Source organism: Lucilia cuprina, chromosome 2 (assembly GCF_022045245.1).
Source record: "Lucilia cuprina isolate Lc7/37 chromosome 2, ASM2204524v1, whole genome shotgun sequence".
Taxonomy (NCBI): domain Eukaryota; kingdom Metazoa; phylum Arthropoda; class Insecta; order Diptera; family Calliphoridae; genus Lucilia; species Lucilia cuprina.
Window position 1 is genome coordinate 3,736,868 of NC_060950.1, and position 27,093 is coordinate 3,763,960.

The 27,093-nt window shown below is 30.3% G+C and overlaps 6 protein-coding genes across 8 annotated transcripts; 4 read left to right on the forward strand and 2 right to left on the reverse strand.

Moving 5' to 3' along the window:
- Window positions 1-2,572: 2,572 nt before the first annotated feature.
- LOC111680534 (dedicator of cytokinesis protein 7) lies at window positions 2,573-10,736 on the forward strand. 2 transcript variants are annotated; one of them, XM_023442192.2, is made up of 12 exons: window positions 2,573-2,771; window positions 2,903-2,987; window positions 3,073-3,251; window positions 3,317-5,594; window positions 5,653-6,456; window positions 6,594-6,700; window positions 6,828-7,917; window positions 7,992-8,855; window positions 9,160-9,340; window positions 9,402-9,951; window positions 10,022-10,060; window positions 10,295-10,736. In XM_023442192.2, exons 1-12 carry the CDS (start codon window positions 2,731-2,733, stop codon window positions 10,314-10,316), a joined length of 6,240 nt encoding a protein of 2,079 aa, XP_023297960.2. In that variant the 5' UTR covers window positions 2,573-2,730; the 3' UTR covers window positions 10,317-10,736. The 2 variants fall into 2 exon arrangements, with proteins under 2 accessions (XP_023297960.2, XP_023297961.2); XM_023442193.2 differs by having other exon boundaries at window positions 10,022-10,736.
- Window positions 10,737-11,889: 1,153 nt separating this feature from the next.
- LOC111680539 (ATR-interacting protein mus304) lies at window positions 11,890-15,188 on the reverse strand. 2 transcript variants are annotated; one of them, XM_023442201.2, is made up of 4 exons: window positions 13,106-15,183; window positions 12,603-13,026; window positions 12,360-12,539; window positions 11,890-12,301 (listed from the first exon to the last, which is right to left on the reverse strand). In XM_023442201.2, the coding sequence occupies exons 1-4, from the start codon at window positions 15,020-15,022 to the stop codon at window positions 12,045-12,047; spliced, it is 2,778 nt and encodes a 925-aa protein (XP_023297969.2). In that variant the 5' UTR covers window positions 15,023-15,183; the 3' UTR covers window positions 11,890-12,044. The 2 variants fall into 2 exon arrangements, with proteins under 2 accessions (XP_023297969.2, XP_023297970.2); XM_023442202.2 differs by lacking the exon at window positions 11,890-12,301 and having other exon boundaries at window positions 12,387-12,528; window positions 13,106-15,188.
- Window positions 15,189-15,476: 288 nt separating this feature from the next.
- Window positions 15,477-16,758, forward strand: LOC111680550 (DNA-directed RNA polymerases I and III subunit RPAC1). Its single transcript, XM_023442213.2, has 2 exons — window positions 15,477-15,708; window positions 15,774-16,758. Exons 1-2 carry the CDS (start codon window positions 15,578-15,580, stop codon window positions 16,627-16,629), a joined length of 987 nt encoding a protein of 328 aa, XP_023297981.2. The 5' UTR covers window positions 15,477-15,577; the 3' UTR covers window positions 16,630-16,758.
- Window positions 16,759-17,177: 419 nt separating this feature from the next.
- LOC111680554 (DAZ-associated protein 2) lies at window positions 17,178-18,124 on the forward strand. The gene is made up of 3 exons (XM_023442221.2): window positions 17,178-17,315; window positions 17,374-17,429; window positions 17,489-18,124. The coding sequence occupies exons 1-3, from the start codon at window positions 17,300-17,302 to the stop codon at window positions 17,906-17,908; spliced, it is 492 nt and encodes a 163-aa protein (XP_023297989.2). The 5' UTR covers window positions 17,178-17,299; the 3' UTR covers window positions 17,909-18,124.
- A 291-nt stretch (window positions 18,125-18,415) lies between these two features.
- LOC111680540 (eukaryotic translation initiation factor 3 subunit I) lies at window positions 18,416-20,063 on the reverse strand. The gene is made up of 3 exons (XM_023442204.2): window positions 19,915-20,063; window positions 19,205-19,694; window positions 18,416-19,137 (listed from the first exon to the last, which is right to left on the reverse strand). Exons 1-3 carry the CDS (start codon window positions 19,915-19,917, stop codon window positions 18,656-18,658), a joined length of 975 nt encoding a protein of 324 aa, XP_023297972.2. The 5' UTR covers window positions 19,918-20,063; the 3' UTR covers window positions 18,416-18,655.
- A 452-nt stretch (window positions 20,064-20,515) lies between these two features.
- LOC111680549 (protein SCO1 homolog, mitochondrial) lies at window positions 20,516-21,637 on the forward strand. The gene is made up of 2 exons (XM_023442212.2): window positions 20,516-21,057; window positions 21,131-21,637. Exons 1-2 carry the CDS (start codon window positions 20,631-20,633, stop codon window positions 21,490-21,492), a joined length of 789 nt encoding a protein of 262 aa, XP_023297980.1. The 5' UTR covers window positions 20,516-20,630; the 3' UTR covers window positions 21,493-21,637.
- The last annotated feature ends 5,456 nt before the right edge of the window (window positions 21,638-27,093 follow it).

Sequence of the window (27,093 nt, forward strand, 5' to 3'; positions counted from 1 at the left end):
ACACAGGTTCTTTTATATTACCGAATCCCCTATTATGCTATGCACTTTAAGTGTCTTAAAGTTATTTTTAAATTCAAAATCTATTTTTTCTTTTAAACTTTAATCTGAAAATAATTGTGACATATTGGCAATTTTGTATAATTTCAAATGAAATATTCAACATACGTAGAGTGGGCGTAAACGTGACTTATGGTGGGATCTTCGAAGAAGTCACTACCATAACAATATGTGTTTCTTTATAGCCTCACAAACATTCCCACAATCTGATATACTTAAGTCTAACATAATTCATTATCATGACAAGTGAAAGGAATAATTAATACCACAAAAAAAAACTGCAAATATTTTTGAAAAATTTGAAATAGAGTAAATTATTTCAATGGAATTTAAGCATTTTAATAAATTATATTAATGCTTTAAAAGATGATAATTTTAATGAGTGTTTTCAAGTATAAAATAATAATTTATTTGATATGATTTTATTAAATGAAATGTATATCAAATATTAGTGCTTGCAAAAGCATACACTCATAAAAGCTGATCTTCAGTTTTGAACATATGTATTTTAAAAAAAATGAGAGAGAAGAAGAGCTAGAGATAGCACATTGGGGAGAGAGATGGGACCAGTTTGCCTTAACCTTGAAGACAAAAAAAAACAACAAAAACAATTAAATTAAATAAAAAGTCGGTAAAATTGATAAAACACGATCACTAAAAACACAAAAATAAACGGCCGTTACTATCGATCTACACGATGTTACACATTCATACATTCATATGTGGTATGCGACTATGATCTTTTTTGTTAATTTATTGTTTAAGTTTAGTTATTTTTAAATTGTTTTTGTATTTTTGTTGTTGTTCTTGTGATGCTTAATAAGTTTATTTATTAAGAAAAAATAAATAAAACAGTAACATCCATCCACACACACACACAAAAAAATGAATGTAAATTTTAAAACTGCGACGATAATAAGTCAGAACAACAATAGTCAAAAACATCTTTGAATAAGTGGCATGAAATGGCACAACATCCGTGAATGGAACACAAGAATCCAAATAACATAATAAAAACAAAATACTAATAGTTTTAACAATAAAATCAACAAAATACACGTGTTATTATTTGAATAAAAATTAACACTTATAAGATTATTTTTAACGGTTTTAAATTAAATTTAAAAAAATTAAGGGGAAGCCCTATTGTAAAGTAAATAACTAAAATAAAAACAATCATATGTAGCAACAATAATTTAAATATTAAACATTTATGTATGTTCAAATATTTCAAAAAAATATATTAATTTATTCTTTTAATAAATATTATAAACGCATTTAAATTTTTCTTTATAAAATGTTTGCCAATTGTTTGTAGACACAAAAATAAAAGTACATTCAAATACATATTTTGTTTGGGTTCATGGTCAAGTCGAACAGCATCTTTAAGATTATAACTAACCGTTTTAAACACAAGAACCTTCAAATTTTCAAAACAATTCAATTAAATCACTTTTGAATTAATTTAAATTTTTCTCAATGTGAACAAAAGAAATTTTGTTTATTGTTAATATGTATATGTTTTAAAAATACATACATATATATTTTAGACATTTTAATAAAATAATTAGATTTAAATATAAATATAGTGGATTTGTTATTTATTTGTTTAAATATTTAGCATATTATGGCTAAAAACTAAAATCAATAACGAACAATATGGCTGTGAGTGTAAACGAAGAAATTAGTTTTTATTTAACCTTAACCTATATTTTGGGGATTTCTTGTTCTGTAATTTAATGAAAATACAATTAATAATAACACTGTGTTACAGTTTTCCTATGTTCTTTAAATCTTAACAATATTAAGGAATTTTCTACAGTTTTGTCATATTTATTTTAATTTCTAGATTTTCATTCTATTCAATGTTATAGATAGATAATCATCATTTAGTTTAATATTGCAGAAACCCCAAAAAGTACCAAAAAATATTCAAAAAGTACCAGTTGAAAAACGTAAAAGCATAAATAAAATTCTTATTAATTTTGATTTCATCAGGATCCTACTTCCTTAATAGTTCAATAAATTTGTCTTTAAAGACAAAACTATTTGTATAAAAATTCTTAAAGACAATTATGTTTGGAAAATTAGTGCTTATTACTTTCTAAAATCGGTTTAACATTACACAATTCTAATGAAATTTACTATTACAACTTATTTTGACTTTTCATACAAACTTTAAATACGCACCTAAAACTATGCTATAAAATAAAGCAAGAAAACTGTTTTTACAAAACACTGCCTGATAAAAAAAATATTATTTATTAATTAAACAAAATTATCATAAAATTTATTTAAATTAATAATTTTATTTAAAATTTAGTTTAAAATGTAACTAAAATAGCTTCTTCTTTTAAATTTTTAACGTAAATCAAAACTGGAGATTGCCAATCATATACAGCGTCCTCATAAAAAATACTGCGCCATCTAACGTCTCAAAATGTTAGAATTTCGTAAAACACAACAACAATTACTGACATTAATCAAACAGCTGTGTTGTAATGAAATGTCAAAGTTGACATAGAAAACAAATAAAGCGGCCATCTTTTTTCTGTCTATCATAAATACACAAACAATTTTACCCAAAGAAAAGAATGAAAAAATACTACATTTTATTTAATAATAAATAAACAAATAATAAAAATTAAAAAAATATATAATATTTAAAACAAAATGTCCATTACACAGCGCTCTTTTGCGCAAAAGTTATCTAGGTAAGACTAAAGGAAAAGCAACCCGATAAAAAAGTTCTTAAATTAGCAAAAGGGCGAGGCTGCCTGCTACTTTAAAACTTTTTTATAAACATGGAATGTAATTTATGAATGAATTTCTTAATTCTTTATAGGACTCATGCTAGTGATGTGCGTAAAAATGTTGTCAATTGTCATATGCAAACGAAAACAACAGATTCTTCTATGTGCTCCTCGACTGTAAGTACCTATTTGGCCTAAATTTTATATGTAGTACCATTTATGGTGAAGGTGTGTCTCAATTAATTTTACTTGCTTTGTTTAGCTTTCCTTAACCGAACCCGTTGAGCCATTGGATTACGAAGAGTTTTTAAATTCTCATATAAACACTATTAATCGTGATCCTTTAAAAAATATACTCGATTTTCCACCTGGAGATGTTACGGTCAAAACTATACCACGTAAAATAAGAACCATTGAACACATTGTGCCAAAGGAAAATTTGTAAGTGGTAAAGAATATCTTTACAGACAATTTTAATGCATATTTTTATTTTGTTTCAATTTTAGTGCTGAACTGCCTCAACATGTTCAGGAGTGTGTTAACTGTTATACACGTCCGTGGAAAGTAGTGGAATATGCTCAACGTCATTATTCTAGTTCTTGTTGTGCTCGTGAACGTATTGATCGGGGCACAATAAGCCCTTCGGCCTATCAGCAAGAATTTGAAGTAGATAAAGATTTTGCCTCTTTCGATGAGTCCTCTTTAACCGACCAAAGTAACAGTTGCACTCCCAGCTCTAGGCAATCTATTGCCAGTTTATCTTCCGTTAGCTCTTGTACTGATACTTTAACACCTCGTGGTTCTTGGGCTAGTTTTGACCTAAGACGTTCTGTAAACGATCCCTTAATACCGAATTTATTAGATGATGTTCCTCCCGAACATATTGATCAAACAAACGAATCAAAGAGATTGGAAGATCGACAAGAAGCACTCTTCTCTCTTTATCCCGAAGCAGATGCCGAAGATATAATCGAACGCCGATTATCGGCTGAATTGCCCATGGAACATATGGGTCATCGCATATTTGTAAAATGTTTACAATTGAGACTGGAATTGGAGGTAGAACCAATATTTGCCTCTATGGCCATATATGATGCCAAAGAAAAGAAAAAGATTTCGGAAAATTTTTATTTTGACATGAACTCGGACACCTTAAAACGTATGCTACATACGCACGTGCGCTGTGCCGATGAAAGTACCCAAAGTAGAGCGGGTATTTTTGAAATAAGTTATCCCAGCAATGATTTGTTTTTGGTAATACGTTTGGAAAAAGTTTTGCAGGGTGATATTAAGGATTCAGTAGAGCCTTATATCAAAGATGATAAAGATAAATGTCGTGAAAAGGCTAAACAAAATGCCTCAGACTTTTGTGAAAGGTTAGGGAAATACCGCATGCCTTTCGCTTGGACTGGTATATATTTAACCAATATTTTCAATGGAGATAGTTTTGAGGGCGGAAAAGACGGTATTGGTTTGGGCGGTAATCAAGATCGCGAAACTGGTGGTTCCTTGGGATCTGCAGCCAGTTCCAACAGCTTAGATCGCAAATCATCTACTAGTAGTTTTGATCAACTAAGACGTAAAGCTAATGATATGAGTGGTACTTTAACACGACGAGGATCTTTGGAACGTAAAGAAAAGAGACGCTCTTGGTCTCCTGATGATTTTGCCAATGTGGTCGAATCATTTCGGCCGATTACTATAACTATTTCCAGTTTCTTTAAGCAAGAAACCGATAAAATGAAAGATGAAGATCTCTATAAATTTTTAATGGAACTAAAAAGACCCAGTTCGGCCATGAAGAAATACAAATGCATACCCGGCTCTATAAAATTGGAAATTTCACCCTGCACAGATGATGTTAAGAATGCCTTAACTCCTGAATTGGCTAAAGTAGAGCCATATGTAGAGGATAATACTAGACCAGTAAAAGAAATACTAGAAATACCTCCTACCGCTATTTATAATCCCCACTACACTTATCGTAACCTACTGTTTGTGTCACCCAAAGAGCTTAATTTTTCTTCAAGGGCCGGTTCTGCCCGTAATATTGCCGTAAGAGTACAACTGATGGCGGGAGAAACACAGAACGATGCCATTAATGCCATATTTGGAAAATCATCGTGTCCCGAGTATTCTAATGAAGCTTTTACAGCCGTCAATTATCACAACAAATGTCCAGCATTCTATGATGAAATTAAATTTGCTCTGCCAGCTCATCTCAAACAAAATCATCATCTTTTCTTTACCATTTATCATGTTTCATGTCAAAAGAAACCACAAGACTTGCAACCATCCGTTGAAACACCGGTGGGTTATACCTGGTGGCCTTTATTAGAGGATGGCAAACTTAAAGTGGGAGAATTTCAATTGCCAGTTATGGTAGAAACACCTCCAGAAAATTATTCTTTTATACCGCCAAATGTTCATTTACCCGGCACTAAATGGCTGGATAATCATCGTCCTGTCTTTTCCATAAGCGTGGAGGCAGTTACTTCAGTACATACTTTGGATCCTAATTTAGATCGTTTCTTTTTGATGTGTGATTATTTAAATTCTCGCAAGATTCCACCACGTATAGGTGAAGGCAATATGGAAGCTGAAATGAAGAAATGTTTATTGGAAATTGCAAATGCTGAACGAGAACCTTTGGTTAAGAATTTACATTTAGTTTTGGATAAACTTATAGAACTGTTGGTAACAACTTATAAAATTGGCGGACAAACGCTTTCTCTGGGTTCTACAGTTTTCGAAGTTTTGTGTTTGGTATCATCTAACTTATCGGTGAGTACAATTTAAGAAGTATATATATTATATATTTTTACAAATATTATTATTTCAGATTTTAAGCGATGACTTAATAGTAGATCAATATGGCCGCCAGTCTTTACTATCCACTTATGTGCAATTTCAAAGCAAAATACCACATCCTTTCAGTGGTAAGAGACGCATAACCTGCAGCCGCAGTAATGCTGAAGAAATGCACACTTCTTCCTCTTCATCAGATACCTATAGCATTTACGATAATGTAGTAGCCGGACGCAGTTTGGATCGCAAAGAAATGGCCATGGAAATGTCACCAACATTTGTTGGACGCGACGGCCAAATACGTTTATTGCATGAAGAATTAGCTTTGCATTGGGTAGTAGCCAGCGGACGTGCAGCTGATTTAGCCATGAGTAATTCATGGTTTTTATTTGAATTGATTGTTAAATCCATGATAGAACATTTGGATTTTACGCGATCTCTACAAGCACCAAGAAAACAAAGATTTCCTCATCAATACACAGATGATATATCGACTTTGGTACACTTAGTGACCACCAAAGTGGTGGGTTATCACAGCAACGAACCAAAATTGGCACAATGTCTTAATGCCAGTTTAAGTTTCTTTATATTTGACTTATTTAGTGTCATGGATAGAGGTTTTATATTTGGTTTAATAAAAACCTATTACAAGGTTTTGATATCGAAAAATGCCTCTATACCGGATTTGATGAATTATAAAATAGATTTTTTGCGTATAGTTTGTAGTCATGAGCATTATGTGGCTTTAAATTTACCCTTTGGCACTCCGTATACAACGAAATCTGCACCCTGCAGTCCAACGCCAAGTACCAATTCAAACACTAGTGGAACATCATATGTAAGTAATTGGGTAGAATATATTTTTATAATATTTCAATACTTTCACAAATGATTTTAGAAATCAAGTTTTAAAAGGATATATAGAGGTCTTAAGCCTAGTTTTCATCATTTCTCATGCATTTAATTTGTTTCCAGGGTTCCATTGAACGAGCCTTACATGCCGATTTAAGCATCGAATTTAGGCAACAACATTTTCTGGTTGGTTTGGTTCTAAGTGATTTAGCTACCGTTTTGGAAGTACCGTAAGTAGTACCTCATAATTTCCGGAAACTATATAAACAAAAAATACCTCGAAAAGATTTCTTCAACTTTGGCAGACTTTTGAAGAACATTTGCTAACTAATTCCAATATTTCCTATCTTTTCTTAGAAATCCTCAACTGCATGGCAAAGCTATAAGATGTATACGCAATTTAATGACATCTCATGACTTAGATCCACGATATAGTGATAGTGAAGCAAGAGCTCGTGTAGCTTCCCTATATCTGCCTTTGCTGGGCATAGTAATGGATGCCATACCACAATTACATCAATATCTAACCGACTCCAATGATCGTTTACACAATATGGGTTTATTAGATGACTACCAGGGACCACACACTACCATTGCCACCACAACTATAAGTCCCGAAGTAGCTTATGCCATATCGGGTTCCAGATCTTATGCCTACATGAATGATCATGTAAAGAATAAATCACCTTTGAGTAGTGAAAATACACGTCATCTTTTAGCTTGTTGCACTTGGATATTGAAAAATCTCGAAAGAACTGCTTTATATAGATGGACTTTAGGACTATCACCACATAGAGTGCATCAGATGTTACAAGTGTTGAATACTTGTATACCTTGTTTCGAATATAAAGGACAGAAACGTTTGCCTGTCTTAAAACGTAACACACAAAGTTTCCGCAAACCTACAGATCTTAAAGAAAAACTAGAGGAGTGTATACGTGGCACCAACTCGGCTCGTTATGATTTAATAAATCGACGCAAAGATCGTAATTCGACAGAGAAATTCCGTTGGCGTAAAGATCAAATGCCCTATAGGGCACAATTTTATGATACTATAACAAAAACTGATCCAGAATTAGAATTGAGTCATTATATAGAAGGATCATTGGCAACCGAAATTACTCTGGTGATTTTAGATTGTTTGGAAATTATTGTACAAGTGGCTACAAATTCGGAAATGCATCATAATCTTTTGGGTACTGTGTTGAAAGTATTGTTGCATGCTTTGTCGCGTAATCAAAGTACTTTGGCATTGAAGAATTTGTTTTCATCACAAAGATCATTGATCTTTAAATTTCCAAATTTGTTGTTCGATGAGGAAACCGACATCTGTGCTGACTTGTGTTTACTGTTGCTAAAGCACTGTGGTTCACAGTTGCCTGGTATAAGATCACAGGCTGCTGCTTCCTTGTATTTGCTAATGAGGCAAAATTTTGAAATCGGCAATGTAAGTACAATTCAAGAAACATAATGTAAATGAAAAACAATATTCTTCTATTGATTCTAAAAATTATCTTTCAGAATTTTGCTCGTGTTAAAATGCAAGTAACTATGTCTCTATCATCTCTAGTGGGCACTAGCTCATCTTTTAGCGAACAGTCTTTAAGACGAGCTCTTAAAACCATTTTAGTTTATGCTGAATCCGATTCAGATCTTCAAGATACCTCGTTCCCAGAACAAGTACAAGATCTGTTATTCAATCTGCATATGATACTCTCGGACACGGTAAAAATGAAAGAATATCAAGAAGATCCAGAAATGTTGTTGGATCTTATGCATCGTATTGCCAAAGGTTATCAAAATAATCCCGATTTACGTTTGACATGGTTAGAGAATATGGCCAAGAAACACAAAGAGCGTGCCAATCACACTGAGGCTGCTATGTGTTTTGTTCATTCCGCTGCTCTGGTAGCCGAATATCTAAGTATGTTGGAGTCGCAACCTCATCTACCAGTAGGTGCAGTGAGTTTCCAGAAAGTCACACCCAACTCTTTGCTAGAGTCTGCTGTTTCCGATGACGTTCTAAGTCCTGGTGAAGATGGTATCTGCTTGGGTAATCATTTCACTGAATCAGGCCTGAAAGCTTTACTGGAAGAAGCCTCTAATTCCTTCCAAATAGCGGGCATGTATGAGGCCATGAATGAAGTTTATAAAATACTTGTACCCATCTGCGAGGCCAATAGAGATTTCCAGAAGTTAAGTAAAATACATGGTAAACTACAGGAGGCATTCAATCGTATCGCACAATTGCAGGGCAAACGGGTCTTTGGTACTTATTTCAGAGTTGGTTTCTATGGTGCCAAATTTGGTGATTTAGACCAGCAAGAGTTTATCTACAAGGAACCGACTCTTACCAAGTTACCCGAAATATTTAGTCGGCTTCAGGTAAGTTTGAAACTTTAGTTACCTTTTATTTTTTTACCTTAAATCACAAAAATGTTCAGTTTTTTGGAGCTTTAATTTTTTTTTTATAGTTTTTTACCTTGAAATCTATCGATCCGAAAATTGTTTGATAAACTTTATATATAATTTTTTTTAATAAAAATTCAATTCAAAATATTTCTCGAAAATTTTGAATAAAAATTTTTAGCCAAAATTTGTTTGATTTATTTCGATCTATTTTTGATAATTTTTTTTGAAAATAAATTTAACAAACAAATTTACTTCAAACTTAATTAAATTCTTATAGAACTTTTATGCTGATCGTTTTGGTCCTGACTCTGTTCACATTATTAAAGATTCCAATAGTGTAGATGTTAATAGTTTAGATCCCGATAAGGCTTACATACAGATCACCTATGTAGAGCCCTATTTCGAAAACTATGAGCTACGTCATCGAGAAACCTACTTCGAAAGAAACTTCAACATAAGTATGCTATTAGAATTAATTAAATCCAAATAAGTTTACTTAAGTATTTCAAAATATTTCAGAACGTTTTATTTTTGCCACCCCATTCACCAAATCGGGCAAAGCACATGGTGATTTGCATGAACAATGTAAACGCAAGACTATACTTACTACAGCCAATCATTTCCCTTACGTCAAGACACGTATTCAAGTTATAAATCGTCAACAAATCATTTTGGATCCCATTGAAGTGGCCATCGAAGATATACAAAAGAAAACATTGGAATTGGCAGCGGCTACCAATCAAGAACCAGCCGATCCCAAGATACTACAAATGGTCTTACAAGGTTGTATTGGTACAACTGTCAATCAGGGTCCTATGGAAATGGCAGCCGTATTTCTATCGAATCTCTCGGATGGTGTAACTATACCTACGAAAAATCAAAATAAATTACGTTTATGCTTTAGAGAATTTTCCAAACGTTGTGCTGATGCTCTCAAGAAAAATCGTAATTTAATCTTATCCGATCAAAAAGATTATCAACGTGAATTGGAACGTAATAATGAACGTTTTGTAGAACGTTTGACACCATTAATAACATTAACACCCACGCAGGCGCAGGGTGTAGTAAAGTAAGTTGCTAATGATTAATATTTTTAATTTAAAGACTAATTCTTAATTTAATTTTATACCTATTTCCAGAGCAAATGCCGCTAGCAATCGTAGTACACCCTTAAAGTGGTAATTAATTGTTTAAATACATTTATGTAACCATAAGTATTACTTACTCACTTACCACTTTGTATTTGCTTTTTTTATTCGCTCTAACATATTTAAGCTTTCTTTAAACGAATTTTTCTTTAACTATAATCAAATATATTTTTTTCTTCCTTTCCCTTACATGTCTGTTCGTATATTGGAAATTTTGCTAATTTATAATTGTCTATACTACACATACAACTAAATATTTAATAGTGTTTCCGATTATTTCAAGTAATTTATTAGCTATTGATGTATTTAACCAGAATATATAAAAACAAATTATTAAAACAATTAGTATTTAGATGAAACAAAGTACTTAACTTTTAGAGCACATTTTCTTGTTAAAATCAAGCTGCAGTAAAACAATTTAAATTCATTTTGCTGAAATTTGTAAAAAAAAAAATTACAAAATATTTATGTTAGCTGGTTTTAATGCGCAGTTTTTGTGCTTTAAAATTTTTTTGAAACCAAAAATTAAACACCAAAAAATTTTGCAAAATTTTGTAGTCATACATATAATAAGTATACACTCACTTAAAAACACACATTTCATAAATTTCTCGCTAAAAAAACACATCATTGTCATCATCATATTTATTCAAAAAGAAGTATTTAAACTAGATTTATATACAAATAAATAAAACATACATTTTATACTTTTATAGCATTCTGCAATAAAATCAAACTTTTTTACAAAACTTATAATGTTGTTTACAATTAAAACGAAAAAAAAAACATTTGAAATTCTTAAATGCTCAACGGTTGGTTAATTAAAAGAAAATGTTTTAAAACACACTTTGAAGCTTAGAAATAAAAAAAATAAATTTATCTGTAACTCTTCTAAACATCAGCTAGATTGTTGTTGTTGTAACAGCTAAAACTTTACAACAATCTCATTGGGGGGTTCAACTGGATGTGTCCATAAATCCATTGGACCTGAGGGCCCTGACCACATGCAGGACATTCGCTGGGAACGGCACGGTCTATAAGTGACCAATAGACATCGCTCCATCCCGATCTTAGTTGTGATAGAACTGCTCTTATTTTTCGCGGCAGGGCGACCTCCAAGTACGACATTTATGCGGTATCCTGCGAACTCGGAATTTAAGGAGTCTCTATGAATGTTGTTAAAAGCTGCCAAATACGAGGACTAATCCAGTGGATCCTGCACATATTTGCATATGTTTTCCTCGTATATACGAAGATCCAATCGTTTTATATGTAGCCAAGGTTTCTTTATCCATACCCCAAGTGCTATCGGCTGCGTTTTGAGGACCTTGTTCCTACTTCGCAACTTGTGCGTGATTGCAATGGCGTGAGCTGATGAAGTAAAGAGGCTATCAAGTGTGACCCCAATATTTTTGGGCGGTACAAGGTCGGATTTTGTGCTCCATCGACCACGATGCTAAGGTTTAGGTGTACTTCCTTCGTACAGGTGGCAAAAAGTTTTGTTGACGATTTCGCTGGTGTTAATTGCAGGTTATGCGCAGTGAATTGTATTTGTTGATGTATTTCGTGGAGATAACCATTCACCAGTCGCCATAATAATACAATCGTACGCCTATGAAATCACTTCCTCGCCTTGTGGAGGTGCGGGGAGTTTAGAGAGGTAGAAGTTAAACAAAAGTGTTTAACTCTACAGGATTTGGAGATTCTATCTCTAAACTCCACGAACGACAGACGGCCACTCAGTTAATTTACGATCCATCTCTTCGTGTTGTTGGGCATTGTAGATTGCAGGATATCCTCGAAGAGGATCACGTTTACACTAAACTAAATTTTTTCAAAATCTTAGTTTCTTTTATTTTAAATAAAAAACTTTCTATTTTCCGTTTATATTCTTCCACTTTAATACTTTTTTATTAAAGATAAATTTAACAATAAAAACTATTAGGATTTAAATTTAAGAAAATAACAATTATAGTATATGTATGTGAGTATAAAAAATAGTGTATACACATGATCACTGAAAATTAAAGGCAAATCCTTTAAGACTTTCAAAAAATTTATTTTGATTTGAGGCATCTTGTATTAAGTTTAATTTATTGGCATAACTATCCGCCTCTTCAGCATTACTGGGAGGTTTTAAATGATTAACATTGTCATTTGTAGTGCATTTTTGCCATTCGGATAAATCAACATTGATATTATGATAATTTGTTTCGGCGGTTATGTCCTTGGGCAGGACATGAGAGTTTTGTAGCTTTTGTAAAAATTTCACTGAAAAAAACAAAACAAAAATAACTTATATTGTTCAAAAAAATAAGTGTAGACTTACTGTTAATATCATTAAATTGCAATTGTTTAGAGTTATCTGACCACCATTTAATAATTAAGCAGAGATAGTGTTTGGTAGTCTCCTCGGATTCCCTAAATAGGCAAGTCAAATAATTGTCACAAAATATGACATGCAATAGCTGCACAGATAAACGAGAAATTTCAGCCACCTGTAAAGTACCTAACAACAACAAATTTAAAGAAATAAACTTAAAACTAAGGACTTATCCAAAAAATGACTTACAATGTTCCTTTTTATGCAGTAACCATTGTCTAAGGAGTTGAAATATCAATGTTACTACACTAAGGCATAATTTGACATAACATTCGCATCTAGGATTTCTTGCATCTGTTGCATTTTCTTGACCTACTGACGAGTTTGTGGAAATGTTTGTTTTAGTTGTAGTTGAATTTTGTTCGGTCGTTTCAAAAACCATTTTGTTATTGTTGCTGCTATTACTGGTAACATCATTTCGTCTTTCATTGTTATCATCATCTTCGTCGTCATCGTATAAAGGCAAACGTTTTTGTACAAATTTTGGTGGTTTTTGAAAACACTCATATACAAAACGCACATGATTTAAACATATTATAACGAGCAATTTAAAATGCTGTAAATGCAAATGCTGACTTAAAGGGAATGCAATTTCTAGCAGACCGCAATAAACCTTAAAACAAAGAAAAGCGCATGTATACGTATAATAAAAGGTCTACAATATAATAAACATTTGTTAAATTAACACCTACCTGCATCAAACACGAATCATTAGAAAATCTATAAGTCGATCGCACTCGATCTGCCACAAATGTTGACTCTGGACTATTAACACACAATAACTCTAGAGTTTTGGGCAATCTACAACATTGCCTTAGGCCAATAGATATTTCGCGGAAAATCCAAGCGCTAGGGCGGGAAAATACTAGTGATTTTAGAAGATCCACCAACATTTCTAAATAGTTTATAGGCGTCGCCAAAGTCACATGAAGTAGTAAGCTATTTAACCAAACTGCCAAAGCTTCCAACACTCCAAAGTGTTCGCAAATTTCTCGCGCAAATCCCAGTTTTGAAACCGAGTCTGTAACAATTTGCAAAAGATAGTATTCGTCATGTTTGTGTTCCAATAGGGCACAAGTTAATTCTGGCACTTCTTGGCAAATAATGGATAAAGCAGCAAGATAACGTCTTAAACATAAGCAACGTTCATCATCGTATAATTCTTTCGGTTCTTGTAGACAACGTACATAATCATCAGCTCTGGGCAAAGATTTTGTATTAATGAGAGAATAATCGTGATAGGGATGTATACGACGATTCTTGGGGAACTCTAAACTATGTGTGTAAGACCAAAATTCCGGCAGAACTTTACTAACCGAATCTAAGCACGACTTTGCGAAGTTATCGGATAGTTTTTCAACTCCTAAGAGTTGCAACTGAGCCAGTTTTGTTTGTATGTTTTCCAATTCAAGTTGGAAGAGCGTTCTTTGCTTTTTGGAACTGCCCTTATCCCATGAGTGTTCATATATCAAGGGATGTATTTGGCTAAGTGTACATTCTTCTAATTGGGAGGCTAATGAGTCGCCTACATCCAAACTAGGCATTCTCATGAGACATTTTGCCAACCGCCGTTGTTGTTTATTAGACGATCTTATAACAGCACTCGGATCTTTTCGCCTTTGTTTGACTTGTACCTGTCTTATGGACTCATCACATATACTTTGTTGCAAACGATGGGTATCATCCTCATAACGCATTTTAACCATGGAACATTCCATTTCTTTCATACGAACTTCGGCTTCTTTGGCTTGTACTGCCTTTGCCAATTCATCCATTTTCGACTGGCATTCGTTTTGAGCGTTTTGTGCGCTTAATATTTTTTCCATTCTTAATGTTTGGGCCTGTTGTTTTAGGTGGCGCAACTCATCGCGCAGCAATGAGGTTTCACCTTCTTTAGATGCCATCTTTGTCTTAGCCTCTGATAGATCATGGCTTAATTTAGAATTTTCCTTTTTTAAAACATCTACCTTTTCCATTAGAAATTTTATTTGTCTTTCAGAGGCCAATTGTCTTCGTGCCACGCTCTGACTAGTGGGTAATGTTGACTCTGGGCCGGTATTCTGGGATAGAACGAACTCCATAGCATCCTCTGACGCCTGCTGATGTGTGCCTTTTGGCTTTTGTGTTGGCGGTGGTGGAGCAGGTTTTTTAAACACACCAGGATCATTTATTTGCACAGCGGCCAATAGTTCAAAATCATCGTCATCATCCTCGAACATTTGTGACAAAATATCTGGTGCCGGTATTTCACTTACCGCTGGTCGTTGTGTACTTGTGGTGGCAGCATTGGCAAATTCCGTAAACGTTATATCGCTTTCGGTTAAATTCATTCCATTGTAGTGTTGTTGCTTTGTTTGGCTATGAACCTTTTCGGCCGCAACTGCTGCTTCAGCCACTTGAGTGGCCAGTAGTATGACATCGTCGTCATCATCATCCCAGAAATCATTAGTGCTACTTTTAATGGGTGATGTATTTCTTATTATAGTCGCCTTAGATGATGAAGGCCGAGCTGTTGCATCCGTTGCACTTCTGCTACTAATACTTATGTCCAGTTTTGGCTTTTTCATAGAACGCCCAAATTCTTTCAAAGGTTGAAAACGTTTGGACATTTTTGATTGTCGTTTTTGTTTCAGAATTTATATTATTTACGCTACATCAATATATATGCTTGTTTGTTTTTTTTTTAAACAAATATAATTAAAATTCATATAATTGCAACATGCAAAGAGTCCAGCGCAGAATAACCAAGAATTACTTAACTTAGCCGTCGTTTAATAACAATAAACGTCGTATTATTTTAAAAAATACTGATGCTGAAAGTTAAATAAATAACAAAATTTGTCGCCAAATGCGTCTATATTAAATATTATAAAAAAATTGTTTATACTTTTGATCTATTTATATTTATAAAATATAAGCAGTTAAAATAACTTCTGTACTTTTGGGATGAAAAGGTAAAAAGTAAAACAACTGCATACTTTAAGGATGCAAATCGAAAAAAAGTATAAACTCTTAGCATAACAACCCAGTTTTCAGCATAACGTCACTAAATGTCATTTAACAACCCTGTACAATGTTTACATTTTGTCTGCACGTGTAAATACAATTGAAAAGCAGGAGTTTTTATTAGTTTTGTTAAAAAAAATTTAAAAAGATTTATAAATATGGGTCAAGAGAAACCAAAATTATATATGGACGAATATAAACTGAAGCAGGATCCACATGACTATGGCTTGGCCGATGATCCCGTAGACATTGAGACCTTTAAGAAAAAAATGCAAATTGTTATTGTTCGGTATGTATGATGAAAACCTTTAACACAAAAGTAATATTAAAAACAATTTCTAACATTTATTGCAGATATGAAAACAATGAACTAGAATTCGATATGATTGGTGTGCATCCGGCCATTGCCAATGCTTTTAGACGTCTAATGTTGAGTGAAGTTCCTAGCATGGCTTTTGAAAAGGTGTACATATACAACAATACCTCCATAATACAGGATGAAGTTTTAGCACATCGTATTGGTTTGATACCGATTAAGGCGGATCCCCGTTTATTCGAATATCGCAGTGAAGATAATGAACAGGGCACCGAATTGGACACATTGGAATTTGAATTGAAAGTTAAGTGCACACGACGTAAAGATGTCAAAGATTCCTCTAATTTTGATACCATATACAAGAATCACAAAGTATATTCGGGACAAATAAAATGGCTGCCTCGAGGCAAACAAGCTCAATTATACTCAGAATCGGATGTGGGTTGTATACAAGATGACATCCTCATTTCACAAATGAGACCTGGACATGAATTTGATTTAAAATTGGTAGCAGTAAAGGGTATTGGCAAAGATCATGCTAAATTCTCACCTGTTGCCACGGCCTTTTATCGCCTTTTGCCAGAAATTAAACTTAGGCGAGAGGTTAAGGGAAAGGATGCTCTTTTGCTGCAAAAATGTTTTTCTCCAGATGTCATTGGCATTGATGAAAATGAAAGGGCCTTTGTTAAAAATGCTCGTTACGATACCTGTAGCCGAAATGTTTACCGCTATCCTGAATTAGCGGATGCAGTTGAAATGTCAAGGATACGTGATCATTATATATTTTCTGTTGAATCGGTAGGTGCTCTTAAACCAGACGTTATATTTATTGAAGCCGTTAAAGTTCTAAAGAAAAAATGTCGCAAATTTTTGGATGAAATAGAAGCAGCATAAATCTTTTAAAAAATTATTTCTAATTTTAAGTAATAATTATAAAAAAATCTATAAAAATATAAAAGTATATTTTATAAATATGTAACTGGTGTTTTAATTAGTTTCAGAACAGATTATATATACCTAACTGAATTTTCCAATAGGATTAAGGTCCAATAAAGTTCTTTTCTATTTAAAAATGTTTCGATATCATATACCTAGTAGTATCTGAATTATTTAAACATTTTGACGCAAAATACAACCCTTGGTTTATAGACATATCATATGCTTATTGTTTATTTGTTCAACCACAATCAATAACAGAAATGCCAAAACAAGATGAGTAATATATATGAAAACCATTAACAAGATAAACACACTAAATCTAAAAATTAGAAAATCAAATAATAAACAGACTTAGATTAAACATTTAAAAAAAAAACACTAAGATCAATTCGAAAAAAATGCATTAGACACAATTAAGAAAATTATTTCCGAATTTCTATATTTGATTCAAAATCAAAGTTTTTTAGAAACTCTTTGGCAAATGAAAAAACATTGTGAACATTTTTTACCAAAAGCTAAAAGTGTACTTAGTCACTTTGTCATAACAATGGCAAATCAATAATTTGTTAAATATACACACAGTAATCTATAATATAAACACAGTTTCGCAAGTAAAATAATAAATATGTCTAAGAAATCCGGTAAGTAAATAATAAAAGTGATTTAAATATTTCTTAGTGAAATTATTTCTTATTCTAGATAAACCGCAATTGTATCCTCCTTCTATGAATCCATCAGAACCAGATGAATTTGAGGTATATCAAATCTAAATATAATAGATCTATTGACTTTTAATTTCGAGTTTTTTAAGCAGCGAGGACCTCCTCCTCCTTCCTATGAAGAATGTTTAAAAATGAACGGTGGTGCTGGTAGTACATCTCATCAATATATGTATTCTAATCCAACCGCATATCAACAGCAACAAGCGTTTTTGCCACCCGCTGCTTACCCAGCTCCAGGTCCATCAAATTATGGTTACGCCAATCCCTATCAAACACATATTCAACAACAACAAAGCTTTTACAATTCAGTTAATGCCGCACCACAATCTGCCGTTAATAAGGTCGCAGAAAATGTTTTATATTTAGCAAAAGGTGCCAAAATAAGGACAACAGCCACCGGAGCTATAAGTATACCACCACCACCTCCTGGCTGTGCTCCCACACCCGGTCAATTGGCCGCCATGTCGGGACAACCAGTCATGATTAAGAAAGAGAAAAAATCCTTTTTCTAAATATATATAGTATATATTTCCAAGCTGATACACAAAAAGTACCTTGGTAAACGGCAGTGCCTACTTTCTATTATATTATTACTTTCCATTTAGTAGTTGTAAATCATTTACATACATACAACATACTTACAATATTACGTGTTATGAATAATTATACAAAATATGTATAAATAAATATGGATCAATAAATGTGTTAAATATCATATTATCAAAAAACATTCCAGAAAGTTTTTTCGAGGTCTTTGCTCTTCTAGGACTGCTTGCAGGCATTAATATTGAATCCATAATTAAAAATTACTATACACTTATTTTTAAACAAAATACAATTTAGACTCGAGAATTTACAAAATCCTGAACTCAGCAAAAAATGTCTGTGCTGTTCTGAATTTTCCCCTACTACATACTTGTTGAAAATACTAGTATAAAATTCACATTTTTTTATTTAATTTTATTAAAACTTACCTCTGCATGCATTTAATAAATTTCTTCAATTAATCCACATTATGCTTACTTTTCTTCGTGTTCTTGTATATATTTGATTATTAATTTTATTTGTAAACATTTTGCTAATGTTTACAAACTAGCCAGCCCAGTCGTAAGCTTAATACCTTTCTCTGACTTCTAAACAAGACGAAGTTTAAACTATTTTTTGTTTCTTTTTATATATATAAATTATGGAAAAATTGTGGTATTCTTGTGGTTTTGACAAAGATTAAGAAAAAATATGTACGCCAATAGTAAGTCTACTTAAAATAGAGGTTCATAATATGTACTATCAAATGTATTCACACGCACAAAACCATCTTCACCGCCAGAGGCGTAACTTTTGCCATCGGTATGGAAAGCCAAACTGTTAATGGGACCGAAATGACCCTTAAGACGAGCGAATTCCTCTTCGTAAATCAAGTGGAAGAAACGAGAATCAAATTTACCAGCCTTTGTCGATGTGGTTGTTACTTCCATAGCATCTTGACCACCACCCAAAACAACATGATCTAGAATTGGACTTAAAGCAGCTGAATTGACGGGACGTTCAGTCTTGTAGGTCTTAAGACACATCAAAGATTCAGAATCGAAAAGCTTAGCCGATGTATCCTTGGAGGCGGTGACAAACATGGTACCATCCTTATACATTTGCATATCGTTGATGCCAGCAGTATGATCATTAACTGAATTAACTTCACGTCCCTTACGAATATCCCAGATGGAAATCTGACCATTGTCATGACCTGTAATATAAATTTTTTTTTTCAAAAATTAAGGATATTTATCTATATATTTTATTTATAAACTTACCGGTTATAATTGTTTCATCTAAAGGACCCCACAACATGGAAGTGATTTTCGATTGCAACATGGGTATACGCAAAATGGGGCTTTGTTCAGCTAAACTCGAGTCAGCAGTACGTACATCAATAATGAAGAGTTCTGAATTTTGACCCATAGCCTTATCTGTCGAGTAGGCAGCTTGGTTACCCGAATAGCTGAAATTACAGGTACGTACTGAAGACTTTGCAGGTATAGACGCTATAACAGTACCATGTTCGACATCCCACACTTTTGTTGTCATATCACCTGAACCTGTTATCAATTTAGAGGTAGTCCAATCTACATCCAAACACCACACAGCACCCTGGTGACCATCATAAGTACCAAGACGTTCGCCGTTAATGGACCACCAGACATTAGGTTTTTGATCTTTTGAGCAGGAAAACAACAAATCACCCTCACGGTTATATTTGATTTGGGTAATGGAACGTTCATGTCCCTGAAGCATTAAAGGTCTCTAAAAACGTCACACAAAAAAAGAAAACATGTTTGTATTTAGTAATTGAAACGTCCAAAAAATACACTTTAGTATTTGTTAGGTTATGTAGTACTAAACAGCCAACTCAAAAATCCAACTAATTTTAGCAAATTTCGTCCAAAACCAAAGCATTATTATATTTATGGAAGCCTTTTCAAATAGGATTTTTTATTGCACTGTATTTTCCACAAATATTTACCATTTTATGGTGGTTTTTATCACTTTTTCTTTAAAAAAATTAATTTGCAAATTCCATTCACTGAGAGCGAACTGTCAAAAAGGAGCGTTCGTGTTCGCTAGCAGTGCTGACAACTTTTTAAAAATATTATTTACACTTAAAGGAATAAACGAATACTTTTTTTTAATGTAGAAAATTAGAAATACTTTGATATGTAAGACCATTATTTTTATGCATAAGTCGATATAAAAATAATTAAATATAGTTGTTACAAACTTACTTAATAGCAAACTCTGTTTAAAATCAGTTAAATTATTATTTTATCTTCATTTTGAAAAATAGATTTTTCACGAATTGAAAAAATTTGAAAATCGAGAACTCAATTTTTATATATTGCAATTATAGTTGAACTATGTAGAGGAAATGGGTAAATTTATTATAATTCATAAATCAACTGTTCGTGTTAATTTAAGTAATGAATTAACAGAATGAAGCTGAAAAGATATTTCAGCAATTACTGTAACCAACCTTGCCAACAAAAATATTTTTTTCTCAGTGTGTGAACAAAGCATTATCTGGCAACGTTACATTGTTATTGCAAAATTTCGATTATTTGATTGTTCAAAAGTCGATTATTAGATCTCTGAGCCGGACAAGTTTTTAGTCACTTTTAACGCATTTACGTAAATTCTGTGATTAACAAGGAAAAAGTTTAAAATTTTCAATTAAACTATAAGATGTCCCGTAACCTGCAAAGATTTTTCATAAATTGCCGTAACCATCTCACTGGCCGCACAGGAGTATTTAATAAAACACAAAGTTTGGCAGTGCAACAATGTCGTTTAGCCGCAACAGATCCCGTTAAGGGAAAAGGCCCGATTTCTTGGAAAAGTTTTGCTGCCATAGGTGGTTTGGGAGCCGTGGGTTTAGCTTTTATGCTGTACGTTAAACACGAAAAGGAGGAGGCCATTTTGAAGGAACGTAAACGTCAGTTGGGTAAGGCTGCCATAGGAGGACGCTGGGAGTTGATTGATGCCCAAGGTAACTTGAGAAAGTCGGAAGACTTTTTGGGCAAATGGCTTTTAATATATTTCGGTTTCACTCACTGTCCCGATATATGCCCCGATGAATTGGAAAAAATGGCTGCTGTGGTTGATGAAATTGGTAGGAAAATTGCAATACATTTTAGCAAATAAATTTCTTATTCATTTGTTTGAATTTATATGTACATTTGTAGAAGCATCCCCTCAAAACCTGGAAGTTCAGCCCATATTTATAACAGTTGATCCAGAACGTGACACCAAAGAAGTTGTGGCTAAATATGTCAAAGAATTTTCACCTAAATTGTTGGGTCTTACCGGCACTGTGGAACAAATAAGCAAAGTTTGCAAAGCATTTAGAGTTTATTTCTCGGCCGGTCCTCGTGACCAAGATAACGATTATATTGTTGATCATACAATTATTATGTATTTGGTAAATCCTGATGGTGAATTTGTCGACTATTATGGACAAAATCGTGACAAAGATCAGTGTGTTAGTTCAATATTAATGAATGTTGCGAAATTTAATGCTATGAATAAGAAATCATGGTTTAGTTAAACCATAGGAAAAGGTTATACCTTTTTTTTTTTTTGAAAATATGCTGTTATCTGTACAAATGATTTGTATATGAAATTTATTTAAATTTAAGTCGCTTAATCGCATTAACGTTTTTGTGAAATAAAACATTTTTAAAATAGTAATATGAATTTTGTTTCAATATATTTGGATAGAAGCTATTACATCATTATTGTTAATAAGTTTGCTAAGCATTTGTCTATAAGGCTCTGAAATGATTGCCTAGCATTTTTCATTAATCTGTTAAATCGGAATCAGTTTCTGAGTTGATTTAACAATGTCCGTCTGTAGAGTGACGAAGCTTCGAATCGAAATGCAGAATATAACGTTGTTTAAAGGAAAAAATTTCGATTTAAATTGAATTGCAGAATTGGGATGAATGCAATCTTGTTTAGTTCTATATCTTTCGATATAGAACAAGAAATCCAGAGTACTTATATATGTACTTGCAAAACACTAATTGGAAACGACATATTCCTCTTGAATTTTTATAATAATATCAACTTTTTTTGGTTTCAAAATGTTTATTTCATAAATCGGATTTTTTATTTATTTTTTATTTTTTATTTTCTTGGTTTGTTTATTATTTATCGGTTTAAAGTTATTTTCCATTAGAAAATGTTTGGTTTTTATTACCTTTTTTCTCTTGTAACTACTTAGTATTAGTTTAGATGGTTATTACTTTTTTTATTTTATTATTATTTTTTTTGAAAATTTTACATATTTTTCATGTATGTAATCAACGTTTACAGACATATTGATGCATGTACGTAAGTAAGTAAGTAAGTATGAACATGGTTAAGTGTATGTATATAATAATGTACTTTCCTTACAATTTCAATTTGTTGAAGTTATCATCATTTTTGTTTTATCAATTTATTTATTAAATGTGTGGTTTTACTAATATTCTTATAGTTACTATATTATGTTTTTATTTCGTTTTCTTTTTTTTTGTAATTTTTATTTTATTAAATGTATATGTATATATATAAAAAAAATCAAAAGGATTCTCAATATTATTCAATTATGTTTGTTGTTTATATTTCAAATGGTATGTAATTGTGGTTCTTCTTCTTCTTTTAATAGTATCTACAAAAAAATGTTTAAAGTGGTGTTTCTTTTATTTTTCAGTTTAAGCTGGTATTTGTTTTTTTTTACTTTTTTGTGTTTTAATTTTTTTGCAAAACTGTTTACCAAAAAGTATTTTATGCATAAATTTATAGTAGAGGCATTTTTTTAAATTGCTTTATATTGTATAAGTTTGTTGAACATAATAATGTTTTCAAAACTAAATATTTTTGAAAATTAAAAAAAAGAGTGTACATACATTTTTGGGATTTTATATATAGTTTTATTTTATTTTATTTCATTTATTATTATTAATATTTTGTATATGAAATTTTTTAACTTAAGATTTGTAATATTATGTTTATATGTATGTTTATGCAATAAACATATTATGTTTATTTAATTAAATTATATTTTTGATAAATTAAATTAGAAAATAATAAAATGTACATTCGTATATAAAAGTACTAATTAATTATTTTGTTGTATTTTTATTTATTTTTTTGCTTTAACTGCATGCATATTACAATTAAAAAATATTTTAAATATTTAATTTAAAATATATATATTTTTTAAATAAAACTTTAAATTAAAATGTAACAGTAATTTAATAATGCAAATTATATTTATGATTTTGTCAATAGTATTTGTTTTTCCTTATAATATCAAGCCATTTGTAATTCAATGTTATATTTTTTAATTGTTTTAATCCTTATACACAATGAAAATTTTGCAGCATAGTTTTACCTAATAGAAATATTATGCATTAATTATTTTTAGCTGGTTTGAAAGGGTTTGAGGCATTTTTAAAATGAATATGTGAACAAGGAATCTTATCAGGAGCATAGTATAACAATAGATAATTTCACACCTCTAACTAAAATTTTATTTTTTTTATTTTTGTTCTTATACTGAAATTATTTATCCAAATTATCTTCTTATTTGATTCTTATTTGGATTATACACGTTTTCAAAAGTTGTTTGTGAAATAAATATATGTTTCCACTGCATGAATGTTGTCCTTAAAATGATAAATTTTATTTTCAATAATTTTCATTTATAATATGACTAAAGTCTTATTAATGCAATAAAATAAATTTTAATCATTGTAGCAGTAGGGGCAGAAATTAAATGGGAAAGAGAAAATTTGTCAAAATTTCAGAATTTTTTAAAAATACAAAACACACATTTTTCTTTATAAGGTAAACATTTCTATACATTTCTTTTTAACTTTTTATATAAATTAAGAAAATTTTCAAAACTTTTCTATAGAAACAGAAAGACAAATTTTGGAAAGTTTTCTATAAAAGGAAAATTTCAAATAATTTCTTTTAAAAGAGAAAGTTTTAAAAACTATTTCTTTTTTTAAATTTCGAAATATTCGTATAATTTTTGTTTAAATTTAAATTTAAATCCTATAAAAACAAAAAAATTTCAATAAAAAAATGAATTATTGCAATAAAATAAATTAAAATCATTATAGCAGGAGGGGCAGAGAAAGAGCAAATTTCTCAAAATTTCAGAAATTTTTAAAAATAAAAAATTTTAGAAATTCCTAATGAAAAATAGACATTTTTGAATACACTTTCGTGAAATAATTTAATTTTTGATAATTTTCTAAAAAAACAGATACATTTTTGAGCATGTTCTATAAAAAGACACATTTTTCTATATAAGGTGAAAATTTCTATTCAGTACATTTTTTTTTTAATTTTCTTAAAATTAAGAAATTTTTAAAAACTTTCCTATAGAAACAGAACAAATTTTGTAAAGTTTCCTATAAAAGAAAAATTTGAAATAATTTCCTGTAAAAGAGAAAGTTTTAAAAACTATTTCTTTTTTTAAATTTCGAAATATTCGTATAATTTTTTTTTTTTTTAAATTTCGTATAAAAAGGAACAATTTTTAAAAATTTTGTATAAAAACAGAAAATTTTAAAATATTTTCAATGAAAAGAGAAAATTTAAAAAAATTTCTTTTAAAAACAGAAAATTTTGAAAAATTTCCAAACAAAAAAAAGAAAAACATTTTAAAAATTTCTATAAAAATGAAAAATTTTAAAAAATTTATTATAAAAACAGAAAATTTTCAAAAATTTTCTAAATAAAATAGAATTTTTAAACAAAATTCCTATTTTGCATTAAAAGAGACAGTTTTGAGAATTTTCTATAAAAATAAAGTTATAAAAAAAGTTTTCCATTAAATGAAAAATTTTCGAAAATTTCCACTAAAAAGAGAATTTTTGTAAAATTTCTTTTAAAAAACGAAATTTGCTATAAAAAGAGTTTTTATTGTATAAAAAGAGAAATAAAAAAACATTTTCAAAAATGAAATAAAAAGAGAAATTTTTTAAAATTTCAAAAATTTTCGAATAAAAATAGAAATATTCACCCCTATTCTGTTACGCAACGATCAAAAAAAGGTATTCCAACATTTGTTGTTGTTTATGTGGCGGAGAGTCGAATCGAAATGCAGAATACCAAAGTTGCCAAACGGAGAAAATTTCGATTCGAATTGAAATGCAGAATAGGGGCCATTAAGGGTGTATCATTTAAACGTTTAAAACCTTCGTAAACTGTGCAACCTATGCATGTTTTCATTCTCGCAATTGAATTGTATGAAAATTGATTTCTACAAGTTTATGCGACTACTTAGACAGGCCAACTGGAGCATTTAATAAATCCGTTTAATATGGTACATTTTAAATTATTTTTTTTTTAATTTTTTGTTAAAATAATTTATTTATTGTTTTTTGATTTCGTTTAATATTGTTTTTAAATGTTAATAAATATTTGTCCAATACACAATCGGTGTTGTGCAGTTGTATCCTAATATGTTGTAAATTTTTTATAATTGATTTGTTTTTGTTTCAAAAATTTTGATTTGAAAAGTTTTTATGACATACTTACGCTACAACAATACGAAATCGATTGTGTGTTGGACAATTGTAAAAGAATTTGAACAGGGGTTTCATGAAACAAATCGAATAATGTTGACCACTTGCACAATTTGGAAACTTAAGCGTTTAAATGAAAATCCTTATTAATTAATTAGCTTTTTGTGAAATTATCTATTGCTTTTCAAAACTAGCTTATTTAAATTTATATAACTTAAATAGAAAAAAATCTACTTTTATGTTCACTTTTCTAAATATTTAATTAAAGATTTTGTTTAAGCTTTTTAAGATAAAAAACTACTTTTGAGACTTAAAGTAAAAGGTCAACTATTAAACTGATGTTCTATATGGTTTTTACAGAATTTTATTATTTATTCTTGTTTTTATAATTAAGTTGTGTTTTGTTTTTTTTGCCAAACTAAACAAGTTTATGTTTATTTTATGTATTTAAAAAGAAAATTGTTATGCATAATGAATTCTTTCTTATATATTTGTTTTAAGAAAGAAACAATGAAAAAAATCATAAACGTTATACTATATATATATAAATGTATAATTGTTTAATTATAGTGCAATTTAGTTTTTTTTTTGTTCATTCAATTCTACCCAAATATATTTTATTTAATTAGTTTTTTATTTATTTTATTTATGTATGTATATATATTTTTTATTTTTGTTTTAGTGTTTTTAGAAATGTTTGTGTGTGTTTGTAGGTAATTTGCTATGTTTAAAAAGTTATTTATTAATATGGAAATTTTTTAAAGTTTTGTTCGTTTTATATTGTAGTTGCTGTATTAAAGAAATGTCCATGAAAATCTAAACTGATTAAAATAATGCATACGAAAAAATACACAATTTTTTTTAAAGTTTATAACAAAAAGAAAACTTTATTTAGTATAAATTATAGAGTTGTTAAAAATATGATTAAAATTAATTTTATTTACTTTTTAAGAAACCAAAGTTTAAATTAGAATTATGTTTGATTTTTATTATGTCTACAATTTAAAATATTTTGTCAAAAAAAAAACTTGAATTTAAATTAATAAATAATTTTAGCGATAGAAAATTAATTTTGAATTTTAGCAAACAAAAAAGTTTTACTTTTCATTTTGTAATATAATTTCCATTAGTGTAAAATAGTTGTTATGTTCCAGGCTATTAATCTATTTTCTTTTTGTATTAAACATCCTAAATTATAAAAACCTTTTTGCATTTAAAAAAATAAAAAAAGAAGTTTTTTACTTCTTCTAAACTTAAACAAAATAAAGTTTTCTTTTTATTAAAATAAATTAAAACTTGTTTTAAAAGTTTAATAAAATGTACAGATTTTAAAAAGTTTTAAATTCTAAAAATAAGATTTTGTTTTTAAATTTATATTGAATTTTTTAAGATTAAATTTTAAATATATGTTTTGTTTTTGTAGTTGTATTAAATAATGTTGTTTTTTTATTAAGTTGTATATGTGTTTTAAGTTTTTATAATTGTCATTTTGTTGGTTGATATTTTTTTTTTTTATTTTTTTGATGAAATGCCTAAATGTTAAAACATTTTTTAAATTTGTGAATTCCCATAATTTTTTGTATTTATCATGTCATTGATCTAATGTTTTAAGGGACATA

Coding starts and splice junctions, on each gene's coding strand:
- LOC111680534 (XM_023442192.2), top strand. CDS start 2,731: ATGTCCATTACACAGCGCTCTTTTGCGCAAAAGTTATCTAG. Junction 2,988..3,072: donor CTTCTATGTGCTCCTCGACT/GTAAGTACCTAT, acceptor TGCTTTGTTTAG/CTTTCCTTAACCGAACCCGT. Junction 5,595..5,652: donor TGGTATCATCTAACTTATCG/GTGAGTACAATT, acceptor TTATTATTTCAG/ATTTTAAGCGATGACTTAAT.
- LOC111680539 (XM_023442201.2), bottom strand. CDS start 15,022: ATGTCCAAACGTTTTCAACCTTTGAAAGAATTTGGGCGTTCTATGAAA. Junction 13,027..13,105: donor ATGATTCGTGTTTGATGCAG/GTAGGTGTTAAT, acceptor CTTTGTTTTAAG/GTTTATTGCGGTCTGCTAGA. Junction 12,540..12,602: donor ACTGCATAAAAAGGAACATT/GTAAGTCATTTT, acceptor TGTTGTTGTTAG/GTACTTTACAGGTGGCTGAA.
- LOC111680550 (XM_023442213.2), top strand. CDS start 15,578: ATGGGTCAAGAGAAACCAAAATTATATATGGACGAATATAAACTGAAG. Junction 15,709..15,773: donor ATGCAAATTGTTATTGTTCG/GTATGTATGATG, acceptor CATTTATTGCAG/ATATGAAAACAATGAACTAG.
- LOC111680554 (XM_023442221.2), top strand. Junction 17,430..17,488: donor CAGAACCAGATGAATTTGAG/GTATATCAAATC, acceptor TTTTTTAAGCAG/CGAGGACCTCCTCCTCCTTC.
- LOC111680540 (XM_023442204.2), bottom strand. Junction 19,138..19,204: donor AGATGAAACAATTATAACCG/GTAAGTTTATAA, acceptor TTTATATTACAG/GTCATGACAATGGTCAGATT.
- LOC111680549 (XM_023442212.2), top strand. CDS start 20,631: ATGTCCCGTAACCTGCAAAGATTTTTCATAAATTGCCGTAACCATCTC. Junction 21,058..21,130: donor TGCTGTGGTTGATGAAATTG/GTAGGAAAATTG, acceptor GTACATTTGTAG/AAGCATCCCCTCAAAACCTG.